The sequence below is a fragment of the Salvelinus sp. IW2-2015 genome, linkage group LG13 (genome assembly GCF_002910315.2).
Source record: "Salvelinus sp. IW2-2015 linkage group LG13, ASM291031v2, whole genome shotgun sequence".
Lineage (NCBI taxonomy): Eukaryota > Metazoa > Chordata > Actinopteri > Salmoniformes > Salmonidae > Salvelinus > Salvelinus sp. IW2-2015.
Genome location: NC_036853.1, coordinates 39,246,798 through 39,263,184, shown reverse-complemented (window position 1 = coordinate 39,263,184; position 16,387 = coordinate 39,246,798). Strand labels below are relative to the sequence as shown.

The window sequence follows — 16,387 nt, the reverse complement described above, 5'->3', positions numbered from 1 at the left end:
TAAAACTTCTTAACTGGGAATATTGAAGACTCATGTTAAAAGGAACCACCAGCTTTCATATGTTCTCATGTTCTGAGCAAGGAACTTAAACGTTAGCTTTCTTTTACATGGCACATATTGCACTTTTACTTTCTTCTCCAACACTGTGTTTTTGCATTATTTAAACCAAATTGAACAGGTTTCATTATTTATTTGAGACTAAATTGATTTTAATTATGTATTATATTAAGTTAAAATAAAAGTTAATTCAGTATTGTTGTAATAGTCATTATTATTAAAAATCGGTATCGTCTTTTTTGGTCCGCCAATAAATCGGTGTCAGCGTTGAAAAGTCATAATCGGTCGACCTCTAGTCAACTGTCTCATCCTCGCGTCAGTCTCTGTGTGGGTTGTAAAGGGTCGTTTTCGGTGGCGGTCCTGTTCTCCAGTTACCTCCCCCTCCCAATCCGTTCTTGCAGTCTTTTGCAAAATGTCCACTCTTTCCACAATTATAGCATTATGGTTGCATTATTGTCGTCCAGCCAGTCCGCACCGTCTCCCCCTCCTCTTCTACCTCTTCCTTTTCCTCTCTGTCAATCTTTTTGGAGGTTGTCCCTGAGCCTGTTGGCCCTATTTTTGAGAATGCCAGCTGTGCACTCCTCCTTTTCCATTCTCTGTATCGTCTTATCTTCTTGAGACAGTTGCTGCCTCTCAGCGTGTTTACAGTGTTCAATGACCGTCTGTAGGGTTGTAGTTTCCCAGCCAATGCAGGTCGTCTTATCCTGTTCACCAAGGGCTGGCAAAAGTCCATTCATTAGGGCTGCCTTCAAGAGGCTGTTGTAGTCATCGGTTGCTGTTCTGATGCCACTGTGTTTGCGGAAACAGTTCTCCAATCTATGCCTGTAGTCCTCTAGTGAAATGGGAGTCATTGTAGGTGGTGTGCAGAACAGGTTCCTACTGCTCTGGGGCTGCCTCGTAGGGGTCTGACAGTCCTTCAGTTGTATCAGGTCTTGTTTCGGGGTAGAGCTGCGGTGGGGGAGGCGGCTAAGCAGGCTGCTGTTGGACAACCAGGGTGGGTGCTGGTGCAGTGGATACAGAGGTATAATAGGGAGGTGGAAAGTCCTTGTTTCTCCTTTTATCATTCACCATTATTCCTTTAATTTTCTCGTCTGCCCTTCTCTGCTTCTCTTTCCCATTTCCTAAAATCTACCCAGTCTATTCTACTTGCCTTGCCTTTCTTGGTTTCTTCTAAGTCCTGTAACTTCTTTCTACATTGTGCTTGCAAAACTTCACTAAATGTACCTTTCAAGGGAAAGCCTGCTAGCTTGTGCCAGAGCGGTACCTGTTCCAGAATGTCCCTGCCCCACTTATCCACCATTACCTTCACCGGTCCGGTCAGCGTGTCAGGCAGACAAGTTTCTCCCCTGCTGCTCTTGGCTCCCATTGTGAAACTCTGTCTATACAAACACAAAACAAATCATATTTAGTTAGGAACTTCTTCCTTTCTTAAAATATATTATGGGTTAACTCAAAAGGGGGCATTTCTTCGCCATCAAAATATTTGTTTATGTCTTTATGTCATTTAGAATTCTGTACCCATATAGTATTTCCCCCTATACAAAATGGTGTATGTGTTTTATGCACATAAGCAATTATTTCCCCAAGTACACTACCGGTCAAAAGTTTTAGAACACCTACTCATTAAAGGGTTTTTCTTTATGTTTACTATTTTCTGCATTGTAGAATAATAGTGAAAACATCAAAACTATGAAAAAACACATATGGAATCATGTAGTAACAGAAGTGTTCAAATGTATTTTGATTTGTTTATATTTGAGATTCTTCCAAGTAGTCACCCTTTGCCTTGATGACAGCTTTGCACACTCTTGGTATTCTCTCAACCAGTTTCATGAGGTAGTCACCTGGAATGCAATTCAATTAACAGGTGTGCCTTCTTAAAAGTTAATTTGTGGAATTACTTTATTTCTTAATGCGTTTGAGCCAATCAGTTGTGTTGTGACAAGGTAGGTGGGGGTATACAGAAGATGGTCTTTTGCCAAATACGGCTAAGTTCATATTATGGCAAGAACATCTCAAATAAGCAAAGAGAAACAACAGTCCATCACTACTTTAAGACACGAAGGCCAATCAATCCAGTCGCAAAAACCATTCAGTGCTATGATGAAACAGGCTCTCATAAGGATCGCCACAGGAATGGAAGACCCAGAGTTACCTCTGCTGCAGAGGATAAGTTCATTGGAGTTACCATCCTCAGAAATTGCAGCCCAAATAAATTATTCAGAGTTCAAGTAACAGACACATCTCAACATCAACTGTTCAGAGGAGACTGTGTGAATCAGGCCTTCATGGTCAAATTGCTGCAAAGAAACCACTACCAAAGGACACCAATAAGAAGAAGAGACTTGCTTGGGCCAAGACATTAAACTGGCAATGGACATTATCTCCAAATTTGAGACTTTTGGTTCCAACCGCTGTGTCTTTGTGAGACTATCATTTGTTTTTCAACAGGACAATGACCCAACACACCTCCAGGCTGTGTAAAGGGCTATTTACCAAGGAGGAGAGTGATGGAGTGCTGCATCAGATGACCTGGCCTCCACAATCCCGACCTCAACCAAATTGAGATGGTTTGGGATGAGTCGGACCACAGAGTGAAGGAAAAGCAGCCAACAAGTGCTCAGCATATGTGGGATCTCCTTCAAGACTGTTGGAAAAGCATTCCCAGTGAAGATGGTTGAGAGAATGTCAAGAGTGTGCAAAGCTGTCATCAAGGCAAAGGGTGGCTACTTTCCCTGTCCTGGAACCACATAACTCATGCATTTACATCTGATGATTGCAAACCATGGCATATCAATTAATATTAATTAAGTACTTTGCCAACTAATGCTCATTTACCCAGGAATACCTCTTATAAAACAGGGCTTTCTCCACACACAGTAGAYCCATCCTTGTCATTAAGACAAGGTCTTCTTCACACACAGTGAAAACTCACCCATCATCCAGGTTATCCCTGCTCCTACAAGGATCCTAGTCAGAGATGTCCCTGCTCCAACAGGGAAACTCGTCCCAGAATTTCTCCTTTAATTAATGATATCTGTTCCAACAGAGTTCCTAATTAAATATTCTAGGACTTCCCCTATCAGAAATAACTCTACAACAAAGTTTACAGCTAGGGGTGTCTTTGCTCCAACAAAGACCTCATGTGCACAARCTGTTCCCAGAACAGGATTTTCTATGATGTTTGAAAGAAAATCTGTCTTACCCTTAAATGTATTTTGTCTGTTCGGGATGGCGTATCCATCCACTGACGCTCTCTGCCGGGTCCGAGGCGGGGTCCCTTCTGCTCCTTTGAGTGGAGTGTGAGCTCCCTGAGCCACATCTAACGTAGCCCCTATGCACAGTTAACCTCTGTGTCTCCGGGAACGATCAGCAAGCGGAGTTAGCCAGCCCATCCTTGTCATCAAGAATTGTCGTGGAAATTCTAACCAGAAAGGAAGAGACTGCAGATTCTTCAAAATAACAACTTTTTATAATACTATTTGCAAATCTGGAGCAGATAACAGTCCACTCAACAGTGCAGCGTTAAGAGCCCAAAGAAAAAGAGTTGTGTCTCAACTTCTATAACCTTTGTCTACGTGGCAGTTTAGCAGGTGTGAGAGAGCCTACAAACAAGTCATAACGCCAGTTTTGTTACTCCTTTCTGCTGATAGAATTGTCGCTGCTTCTCAAGCTAGCCTCTGTTCTCTTAATATCTCCACACAGCTGTGCCCTTGAAAGATACGAAAGGAACAGGATGGACCAAAAACAGGTCACTCTCACATAGCACTGTCTTTGGCTGCGTGACTAAGTTACTCAGAAACAAGAGGAAAAACTCTGGCTTCTTCTAATATGAGAAACAGACAGTGGAAATGTGCAGGTTTAAGGCTCATACAGCGTATGTGCAGAACAAAGTTTGTAATTTTCGCACATAACTGTCTTCCGCTCTCTGCCCCCTTCCCTTTTATAAGTGAAAATAAGATATACACTGAGTATACCAAACATTAAAAACACCTGCTCTTTAAATGACAGACTGACCAGGTGAATCCAGGTTAAAGCTATGATCCCTTATTGATATCACTTGATAAATCCACTTCAGTCAGTGTAGAAGAAGGGGGGGAGACAGGTTAAATAAGGATTTTTAAGCCTTGAGACAATTGAGACATGGATTGTGTATGTGTGCCATTTTTAGAGGGTGAATGGGCAACACAATAGAATTAAGTGCCTTTGAATGGGTTATGGTAGTAGGTGCCAGGCGCACCGGTTTGAGGGTATCAAGAACTGCAACAATGCTGTGTTTTTCATGCACAGTTACCTGTGTGTATCAATAATAGTCCACCGCCCTAAGGACATCCAGTCAACTTCACACAACTGTGGGAAGCATTGGAGTCAACATGGGCCACAATCCCTGTGGAACGCTTTCAATACCTCTAGTCTATGCCCCGACAAATTGAGGCTGTTCTAAGGGCAAAAGGGGGTGCAATTTAATATTAGGAAGGTGTTCCTAATGTTTTGTGCACTCAGTGAACCTGTCAGAAAGTGCCGGAGTCTGGTGTAGTGGTCAAAGGCTATGTTGACACAGGTACCCAATTCTGATCTTTTTCCCAATTATGTGCAAGTTGTCTGATCATTTGTCAAAGACCAATTGGTGGCAAAATATCCGAATTGGCTGCCTGTGTAAGCAAAGCCTGAGCTGCCAACTCCGGATCGCATTTGCTCCCCTGGCGATGGGGGTTCGAGCCCCGTCTCAGCCACTCAGTCTATGCCCCTACTATCTGTCTACCTCTTTATAAAAAATCCCTACAATTAAAAACTTGGCAGTGAAAGGTGATCAGAGGAGCCCTGGAAGACCAACAATACTGAGACTGTTCTCATCCTCCTCTCCAGTTTTCAGGTGAGATAGGGGAGCGGATGAAGGAGAGCTACGGTGATTTCTGTAGCCGCCACACAGAGGCTGTCAGCTACTACAAGGAGCAGCTGCACAACAAGAAGTTCCAAAACCTCATACGGGTAAGTTTTTGGTTCTACAATAATAGAGACATTGACAAATCCTGTCCAATCCACCATGTGCTAACTTAAAGGAACATTAATGACAGTGGGCCATTTAAGATGATATGAGACTTTTTCCACATTCAGCTATTGTTTGTAACCAGAAATATTTATAGATTACACTACATGGTCTATGAACTGTGTATAAAATATGTAGCTTTTTCTTCCAGAAAATCAACAATTTGTCAATTGTGAGAAGATTAGGAGTGACAGAGTGTATTCTCCTGGTGACACAGCGCATCACGAAGTACCCAGTGCTGGTGGAACGCATTGTGCAGAACACAGAAGGTAAGGAGACCCGATCCTAACTTAGGAATTTATGTCTTTCCTACCCACTTCTCAGTATTTGGTATTCAGACTTACCTTATTCAGTCGCGTAACGTGCTCTGCAGGTGTGGCTACCTTGCGCTCTGAATACATTTAATTAAACCGCTGAACCCCCCCTCCCACTTGCTGGCCAACAGATTTTCTTGTGGTTTTCAGTACATTTGTCTTAAGCCATCCCTTTAAATATGGTGTAGCTTGAATTAGAATTTTGTCGACAGACTCAATAGAATACAGCGAGAGAACTAGTTCAGAATATATGGGTCAATGAAAGAATGCCATCTCTTCGTCTCCGTTTCAGCACCAGCTTGTATATTTAAATAAAATAAATATAATACTCTGATCTTATATTATTTAGGCATATTTTAGGGTTAAGGAAAGTACAGTTGAAGTCGGAAGTTTACATACACTTAGGTTGGAGTCATTAAAATTTGTTTTTCAACCACTCCACAAATGTATTGTTAACAAACTATAGTTTTGGCAAGTCGGTTAGGACATCTACTTTGTGCATGGCAAGTAATTTTTCGAACAATTGTTTACAGACAGATTATTTTTGTGTATCACAATTCCAGTGGGTCAGAAGTTTACATACACTAAGTTGACTGTGCCTTTAAACAGCTTGGAAAATTCCAGAAAATTATGTCATGGCTTTAGATGCTTCTGATAGGCTAATTGACATCATTTGAGTAAATTGGAGGTGTACCTGTGGATGTATTTCAAGGCCTACCTTCAAAACAAGCAGCATCATGTTGTGGGGGTGCTTTGCTGCAGGAGGGACTGGTGAACTTCACAAAATAGATGGCATCATGAGGAAGGAAAATTATGTGGATATATTTAAGCAACATCTCAAGACATCAGTCAGGAAGTTTGTGGGCAGAACTGAAAAAGCGTGTGAGCAAGGAGGCCTACAAACCTGACTCAGTTACACCAGCTCTGTCAGGAGGAATGGGACAAAATGCACCCAACTTATTGTGGGAAACTTGTGGAAGGCTATCTGAAACGTTTGACCCAAGTCAAACAATTTAAAGGCAATGCTGCCAAATGCTTCATGAGTGTATGTAAACTTCTGACTCACTAGGAATGTGATGAAATAAATAAAGCTGAAATAAATCATTCTCTCTACTATTATTGTGACATTTCACATTCTTAAAATAAAGTGGTGATCCTAATGTCAGGAATTGTGAAAAACTGAGTCTAAATGTATTTGGCTAAGGTGTATGTAAACTTACGACTTCAACTGTATGTATGAATCATAAAATAGGTTTAGAGCCTTTACACACAAAATATTAGTAAATAAAAAAAGAGTGGTTTGGTACAACCTAAAAGTTGTCAATTTCAAGTTCAATCCATTCAAATATTGGAAGGTGGGGGAGGAAAGTGTACATTAGGGGTTGAACAATAGTCCTATAAATCTAACCTAATTCTCACTTATCATGGAACTGTATGACAACGGTACAGTCGTTGTGAACCATGCTCCAGGTTTGACCTGCTACGTGTGGTCTCAGTTCCATAATGATTAAAAAAGGCTACATGTCCCAAATTATTGCACAACGTTTCATTAGCCTAATATGATCCACTAATGCTAGCGACCCTCAGGAACAACTTACACGGATGTGACAGAGGAATGAAAGGTAAACGGCATGGAATTATGCAAAAATCTAAGCTTCAAATTGAAGAAAATGAACACTAAAGTGACAGTGATAAATGTATGTGGATATTACTGACGTTGGCTAATATTTAACATGATACAAATTGTAAAATAAAATGGAGAAAAGCCCAGGCATAGACTTTAATTGAACATTCTAAAGCCCATACAGAAGCCTATAGCTCGGGTGTCCAAATTTCATCCACGCAAATTAGGAGGGCTCACAATATAAATGTGTAATAACAGCACAGCTTTTTATAGCCTATTTCACWGTGGAAAAGGGGCCATAATACATGTCCTGTTGATATGATTTTCAGTTTGCTTCCATATGACTTGTTTCACATTCATCTCCGGGGATCATAAGGAAAACTAATCTTAAACAATTCCTATGTGTATTTACTATCCTTCTCCAAATGTATTACTCATTTACCTAGCGCCTATCAATAGCTCTTCTCCATTTATAAATTACAGTGCATGGCGAATGCTGTAATTTCTATTGGGGAAAAAATAAGAACTGGTAGGTTCGCTGAACCTTCTTCTTGGTTTCTTCACTTGTAAAGGTGGTGGAATGAAGTCACGGTCAGAATACAGCATATCTATAGACACCACCGCCACACCTTCATTCGATCTCTACCCAAAACGAATAGCAGGTGAATAAGCATGCTATTGTCATGCTTAAGTTCAAGGTCATAGAGAGAAAAGTGCATAAAGTTCCTTTTCCGTGCGCTTGACTCGGGTCGGAATCGGGGCCCCATGTCTTTCCCCTCTGCTAGCTCTTGAAGGTTGAGGCCCAACTTTTTGTTCAGGACTTTGTGACAGGAACTTGAAAGACTGTTGGAATAGAAAGAATAACATTATTTCTCCCTAACATTCAGAGATGGCCTATTGCAATGAACATTGGCCAGTGTACTAGTAAGGTAATCTCTCATTAAACCTTCAATTTAAAAAAAAATATCACCCGCACAGCTGATCTCAGTTGCAACCATCACGGGCCACTGATTTTCCACTCCATAACTCTTAGACTACGATTTCCACACCCCAGTGTGAATTTAATTTAAAAAACATTTATTTTTATTTTTGAAATCAATCCATTTAAACTACGTTTTTTTTATATGGGTTGCGTCTCAATCCACCGCATCTGCCGATGGTAGTGCTAGAGCGGTGTTTGTCAGACCATGAGACATCCCAAAAATCTGGTCTTCTCACAAAAACGCCTGTAGTGTCCAAACGGTTTGGCCTATAAAGTACAGGATGGCGTTCTCCGTTTTGCTCTAGGACGCCCACAAGCCTCGTCTGAAGGTCCCCGGTACCAGTAAAAAAAAAATGTTTTTAAGTGAATGGAAGTATATGGAGATAGTTTAGTGCCCAAAATAAGGGGATAAATACATGTACAAAAAATAACTATAGCTCTCAGATATGGGACTGTTGTTCCATGTAGTGAATCTGTTATTCAATGCGTTTCTATTGACTAATAGCATGATGCCAAATTCAATGTTTCATCCAATAATTTAATAAATTTTTTGATAACTTAAGGGGTCTTAAAATATCAAATAGCTAAATGGTTCTTGGTATGACCATCTTTAAAAAATAAAATGTCCATATGTTAGCTTAGGACCCTCTTCCCCGACAGACTCTAGAGGGTTAAAGTGGATGTCGAGGTTCTTTTAGACCTGAACCCTATACAACTTAAGTTGTTAGAGGAGTTAGCAAGGTAACTGGCCAACTCTGAGTTCAACTCTGGATAAATCGGTACCATGAAAGTGGCTCACCATTTAGCCAGGTACATTTATATGGCAACAAATCCTTCAGAACTAACCTGCTCCTGGGCAGGCTAACTCAGGGATAACTCCATTTATCCTGAATTAAGTGTCTGATCTGTGAGTTGAGGACCAATGAAGTCAGAATCCCTCCCTCATAAAGATTGCGTCATCATTTGAGGAAGACTGATTCAATATTTTATTAATTAAAGGTATTTAATATACAAAAAAAACTATCACAGTAATGACAGGATGCATTTGAAACCTTTACACACAGTAAAACTTTTATGACTTAATACAATTGTTTTATCGATAGTCAGTGGCGGTCGGTGCCGTTTAAGATGAGGGAGGATGCKATTTTTTTTTTATGAGCATGGCCTTATTTCCATTACAACATATTGGATGATTGTTATTCATATTCCATTCACACAGCTCAATGTAGCATTGATAGGTTTAGGCTACTACATGATACTCAAATTTATCCACATGAGGTTGCTACAACCTAGCCTATGAATTAAAGTTTACAATGTAGGTACACAGGTAGAGAAAAKAWTTTGTAATCAAGGTGACAGACATTGACACATTCAATACCATTAGTCCAACAGTTGCAAACGAGAGCTTCTATTGGACAAATTCAGGTATGTTTATCCCAGTTTCGTTCCCTTTGCTTCCGTTTAAGAAACCTTTCAACAGAATCGGTGGAATGAATACACCCCTGATCACATGCAAACACAGTTAACTTTCATAGCTGCCACAAACATACAGCACGATCCCTTTGATCGTTGTAGAATTCCTTCTAGCATCTTCGCACTCCTCCTCTCACCTTTTCCKTTCGCTTGTGGACTTCAGTGCACAACACAGCAACTGTCTGGCCAGGCAAAAAAATAAAAACTTAATATCATAACGATGTAGGCTGTGTGTAGCGGTTGTCACCATATAATGACATAGTCAACATATCTACTAGAACTAACGTGTTAGTAAACCCGCTATAATCATGCAGTACAGTCAGCAAGTAGRTACACCGGCGGGCCCCGGTGGCYATACATTTTTTTAAASCAAAAGCTTACATTAACTTGGAAAAGTTCCAGTGCTGGATGGCCATAGCCAGCTAGCTAACATAGCATCCATCTCTGTTTGAACCGGGTGTTTGAGTAGACTAAACTAGCTAACTGCGTTCGCTAGCTAGATAAGTGAAAAAAAATTGCTAGATTTCTCTCTCTGTCTCTTCTTCATTTTTGAAGAAATTAATTTGTTCAAAACTGTTCAACTATTGTCTTTCACTCTCTGAGTCAAGTACTCACCACATTTTATGCACTGCAGTGCTAGATAGCTGCAGCTTATGCTGTCAATACTAGATTCATTCTGATCCTTTTAATTGGGTGGACAACATGTCAGTTCATGCTGCAAAAGCTCTGATAGGTTGGAGGACATCCTCCATCCTGTCATAACTTCTTCAGGATCGGTGGGTCCCCAGGGGACGTTGAGCTAACGTAGGCTAATGCGATTAGCATTACAAGAAAATGTCCCAGGACAGACATATCTGATATTGGCAGAAAGCTTAAATTCTTGTTAATCTAACTGCACTGTCCCATTTACAGTAGCTATTACAGTGAAATAATACCATGCTATTGTTTGAGGAGAGTGCACAGTTTTGAACATGAAAAGTTATTAATAAACATATTAGGCACATTTGGGCAGTCTTGATACAACATTTTGAACAGAAATGCAATGGTTCAGTCTAAAACTTTACACATACACTGCCTCCATCTAGTGGCCAAAATCTAAATTGCAGCTGCACTGGAAAAAATACATGGACTTCCTCTTGCATTTCAAAGATGGTAGAAAAAAAAGAAAAAAAACTAACGGTTGTTTTTTTCTTGTATTATCTTTTACCAGGTCTATTGTGTTCTCCTACATTCCTTTCACATTTCCACAAACTTCAAAGTGTTTCCTTTCAAATGGTACCAAGAATATGCATATCCTTGCTTCAGGGCCTAAGTTACAGGCAGTTAGATTTGGGTATGTAATTTTAGGCTAAAATTGAAAACACGGGTCCGGTCCTGAAGAGGATAATTACTTTGTAAGTCTATAGAAGGGGCTGAGAACCACGAGCCTCTTAGGTTTTGTATTGAATGCAGTGTACCAAGAGGAGGACGGAAACTAGCTGTCCTCCGGCTATACCATGGTGCTTCCCTACAGAGTGCAGGTGAGACTACTCTAGACCTTCCTTGCAAAACAGTGCATTTTAATCAAWTATTTGGTGACGTGAATATATTTAGTATAGTTTTTTCCTAAAAAGGAGAACTTTTGAAACGTTTGACTTTTCATTTCTGAGATTCACTGAGGAGGATGGTCCTCCACTTCCTCCTCTGCGGATCCTCCGCGGATAGGAGTGGGTTAAAAGGTGCTTGGGCATTGATAATCACACCAAAGACAGTATTAACAATAAGTAATACAAATATAGCTGCGAGCAGCAATGAACGGTGATCACAGGATGACAGGACACAATATCAGTTGGATAACAAAGCAAGCATTTAGGAACTACAGTATCTTCCTTTATGTGCAGTCATAAGTCAAAATACAAAATCTGGAGTGAATCTGACGCATGGTTCATGAGGAGATGATTTTTAGCACTGAGTATACCAAACATTAGGAACACCTTCCTAATACAGTTGCCTCATCCCCCCCCCCCCCCCCCCAAAGAGCTTGTGTGTGGAAAACAGAGAAAGAGTATAGAAAAGAGAGAGAGAGAGAGAGAGCGGAGAGAAGAGCGAGCAAGACACACACACACTGACAGTAAAAAAAACATTAGGAGCACCTTCCTATTATTGAGTTGAACCGCCTTCTGCCCTCAGAACAACCTCAACCATGTTAAGTTTTGCCCGTTCTTTGCAATCGACCCAGTGTGTCTGAAGTTGACCTGGGTCTTTTCTTTCCTCCCTCCAGTGGGCACAGAGGAGCATGAGGAGCTGACGAGGTCTCTGGGTCTGATCAAAGACTGCATCGTCCAGGTTGATGCCCAGGTCAACCTCCATCAGAAGGCCTCGCGTCTCCGAGACATCGCCCACAAGATAGAGCCCAAATCTCTGGGCAAGATCAAAGATGGCCATGTGTTCCGCGGAGAGGACCTGGCCCTGGGCAGACGCAGGCTGCTGCACGATGGGACCGTCAACCACAAGGCTGCCTCTGGCAGACTCAAAGGTAACAGGATTACCTCTCCTCTGCATCTCCGTAGTCTGAAGTGACCTCTTCTCTCTTCTGTCTGCATTGATCTCACACAGGTCTAAAAATGAAACTCCTTTCATTTCAGATATTCTCGCTGTGCTGCTGTCAGATGTCCTGTTGTTACTCCAAGAGAAAGACCAGAGATATGTCTTCTCTACTGTGGTGAGTCAATCATTTTTGTCAGTTAATTCCACCATGTAACATAACTAACTTGAGCTTTGCCACTCTGGAAAACACTGACAAATCTGGCATACTAACTCAACAGAAAGTTATACTGAACAAAAATAAACGCAACAATTTCAAAGGTTTTACTGAGTTACAGTTCATATAAGGAAATCAGTCAATTGAAGTAAATTCATCAGGCCCTAATCTATGGATATCACATGACTTGGAATACAGATATGCATCTGTTGGTCACAGATCAGAAAACCAGTCAGTATCTGGTATGACCACCATTTGTCTCATMCATTGCGACACATCTCCTTCGCATAGAGCTGATTAGGCTGTTGATTGTGGTCTGTGGAAGGTCGTTCCACTCTTCTTCAATGGCTGTGCGAAGTTGCTGGATATTGGCTAGAACTGGAACACGCTGACGTATACATCAATCCAGAGCAGGAACTCAGGATCTCGTCATGGTTTCTCTGTGCATTCAAATTGTTGTTTTAGCTAGCTCTCCCAATCAAGACCTGCAATCACTTTATGCCTTATTGTATGTCTCTCTCAAATATCAATATGCCTTGCATACTGTTGTTCAGGCTAGTTTTCATTATCATTGTTTTGGTTTGCAATGATCCTGGTAGTTCCACTCTCCGTACCTCTGATACCCTTTGTCCCACCCCCACACATGCGGTGACTCACCCATTGGAGACCAGCATGTCAGAGATACAACTCTCTTATCATCACCCAGTGCCTGGGCTTGCCTCCGCTGTACCCGCCTCATACCCTGTCTGCACAATTATGCCAGATCTATTCTACCACGCCCATAAATCTGCTCCTTTTATTCTTTGTCCCCAACGCTCTAGGCGACCAGTTTGATAGCCTTTAGCCGCACCCTCATCCTACTACTCCTCTGTTCTCGGGTGATGTGGAGGTAAACCCAGGCCCTGCATGTCCCAGTCACCTCATTTGTTGACTTCTGCGATCGAAAAAGCCTTGGCCTCATGCATGTCAACATCAGAAGCCTCTCCTAAGTTTGCCTTACTCACCGCTTTAGCACACCTCTGCCAATCTGATGTCCTTGCCGTGTTCCGAATCCTGGCTTAGGAAGGCCACCAAAAATTCTGAGATTCCATACCCAACTATAACATTTCCGTCAAGATAGAACTGCCAAAGGGGGAGGAGTTGCAATCTACTGCAGAGATAGCTGCAAAGTTCTGTCATACTTTCCAGGTCTATGCCCAAACAGTTCGAACTTCTAATTTTAAAAATTAATCCTTCCAGAAATAAGTCTCTCACTGTTGCCGCCTGCTACCGACCCCCTCAGCTCCCAGCTGTGCCCTGGACACCATCTGTGAATTGATCGCTCCCCATCTAGCTTCAGAGTTTGTTCTGTTAGGTGACCTAAATGGGATATGCTTAACACCCCGGACAGTCTCTACAATCCAAGCTTGATGCCTCAATCTCACACAATCATCAAGGAACCCACCAGGTACAACCCTAAATCCGTAAACAGGGGCCCTAATAGACATTATCCTGACAACCTGCCCTCCAAATACACCTCTGCTGTCTTCAATAAGATCTCAGGATCACTGCCTCATTGCCTGTATCCGCCACGGGTCCGGTCAAACGACCACCCCTCATCACTGTCAAACGCTCCCTAAAACACTTCTGCGAGCAGCCTTCTTAATCGACCTGGCCCGGGTACCCTGGAAGGATATTGACCTCATCCGTCAGTTGAGGATGCTGGTCATTCTTTAAATGTTACTTCCTCACCATATTAGACAAGCATGCTCCGTTCAAAAAATGCAGAACCAAGACAGATATAGCCTTGGTTCACTCCAGACCTGACTGCCCTCGACAAGCACAAAAAGATCTGTGGCGAACTGCAATAGCATCGAAGAGCCCCGCGATATGCAACTGTTCAGGGAAGTCAGGAACCAATAACACGCAGTCAGTCAGGAAGCAAAGGCCAGCTTTTTCAAGCAGAAATTCGCTCCTGTAGCTCTAACTCCAAAAAGTTCTGGGATAGTGTAAAGTCCATGGAGAACAAGAGCACCTCCTCCCAGCTGCCCACTGCACTGAGGCTAGGTACACGGTCACCACCGATAAAATCCGTGATAATCGAAGACTTCAACAAGCATTTCTCAATGGCTGGCCATGCCTTCCTCCTGGCGACTCCAACCTTGGCCAACAGCCCCCGCCCCGCTGCTACTCGCCCAACCTCCCCAGCTTCTCTTTACCAAATCCAGATAGCAAGTATTTCTGAAAGAGCTGGAAAACCTGGACCCATACAAATCAGCTGGGCTTGACAATCTGGACCCCCTATTTCTGAAACTGTCCGCCGCCATTGTCGCACCCCCTATTACCCCGCTGTTCAACCTCTCCTTCGTATCATCTGAGATCCCAAGGATTGGAAGCTGCCGCGGTCATCCCCCTCTTCAAAGGGGGAGACACCCTGGACCCAATTGTTACAGACCTATATCCATCCTGCCCTGCCTATCTAAGGTCTTCGAAGCCAAGTCACCAAACAGATCACTGACCATCTCGAATCCACCGTACCTTCCTCCGCTGTGCAATCCGGTTTCCGAGCCGGTCACGGGTGCACCTCAGCACGCTCAAGGTACTAACACATCATAACCGCCATCGATAAAAGACATTACTGTGCAGCCGTCTTCATCGACCTGGCAAGGCTTTTCGACTCTGTCAATCACCATATTCTTATCGGCAGACTCAGTTGCTTCGGTTTTTTCTAATGACTGCTTGCCTGGTTCACCACACTACTAGTTTGCAAGACAGAGTTCAGTGTGTCAAAATCGGAGACGGATGTTTCCGGTCCTCTCTGGCAGTCTCTATGGGGGTACCACAGGGTTCAATTCTCGGGCCGACTCTTTCTCTGTATACATCAATGATGTTGCCTTTGCTGCGGGGCGATTCCCTGATCCACCTCTACGCAGACGACACCTTATCTATATACTTTCCGGCCCCTTCCTTGAACTGTGCAGTCTAATCTCCTATCAACCTCGCAGCGACTTCAGATGCCATACAACACTCGTCTTCCGTGGCCTCCAACTGCTCTTAACAGCTAGTAAAAACAAATGCATGCTTTTCAACCGTTCGCTGCCTGCCACCGACGCCCGCTAGCATCACCACCCCTGGACGGTTCCGACCTAGAATATGTGGACATCTATAAGTACCTAGGTGTCTGGCTAGGACTGCAAACTCTCCTTCCAGACTATATCAAACACTCCCAATCCAAAATCAAATCAAGAATCGGCTTTCTATTCCTCAACAAAGCCTCCTTCACTCACGCGCGCCAAACTTACCCTAGTAAACTGATATCCTACCCCGATCCTCGATTTCGGCGATGTCATCTACAAAATGCTTCCAACACTCTACTCAGCAAACTGGATGCAGTTTATCACAGTGCCATTCGTTTTGTTACTAAAGCACCTTATACGACCACCACTCGCGACCTGTATGCCCTAGTGGCTGGCCCTCGCTACATGTTTCGTCAAGCCCCTGGCTCCAGGTCATCTACAAGGCTATGCTAGGTAAAGTGCCGCCTTATTCAGTTACTGGTCACGATGGCTACACCACCGCGCAGCACGCGCTCCAGCATGTGGTATCTCTCACTGATCATCCCTAAAGCAAAACCTCATTTGGACGCCTTTCCTTCCAGTTCTCTGCTGCCTGCGACTGGAACGAATTGCAAAAATCTCTGAAGTTGGAGACTTTTATCCCCTCAACAACTTTAAAATCTGCTATCCGGAGCAGCTAACCGATCGCTGCAGCTGTACATAGTCCATCTGTAACTACCACCAATTTCTACCTCACCCCCATACTGCTTTTATTTATTTACTTTTTCTGCTCTTTTGCACAGCATCTCTTTCTTGCACATGATCATCTGATGATTTATTCACTCGGCCACCATTGTTACGCTAATTGAATTATTCGATTTATTGCCTACCTCATGCCTTTTGCACACATTGTATATAGATTCTCTTTTTTTCTACCATGTTATTGACTTGTTTATTGTTTACTCCATGTGTAACTCTGTGTTGTCTGTTCACACTGCTATGCTTTATCTTGGCCAGGTCGCAGTTGCAAATGAGAACTTGTTCTCAACTAGCCTACCTGGTTAAATAAAGGTGAAATAAAAAATAAATAAAATAAAAAATTGCCATTGATAAAA

General features: G+C 42.5%; 1 protein-coding gene across 1 annotated transcript in view; it reads left to right on the top strand.

Annotated features, from left to right (window-relative positions):
* The window catches only part of LOC111971243 (rho guanine nucleotide exchange factor 18-like), a 49,556-nt gene that overhangs the window by 12,060 nt on the left and 21,109 nt on the right, over nt 1-16,387 (top strand). Inside the window, exons 7-10 of the mRNA XM_070446002.1 lie at nt 4,924-5,046; nt 5,256-5,373; nt 11,758-12,012; nt 12,122-12,198. Of these exons, the coding sequence (XP_070302103.1) occupies nt 4,924-5,046; nt 5,256-5,373; nt 11,758-12,012; nt 12,122-12,198 (573 nt within the window). The remainder of the gene's footprint in view (nt 1-4,923; nt 5,047-5,255; nt 5,374-11,757; nt 12,013-12,121; nt 12,199-16,387) is intronic.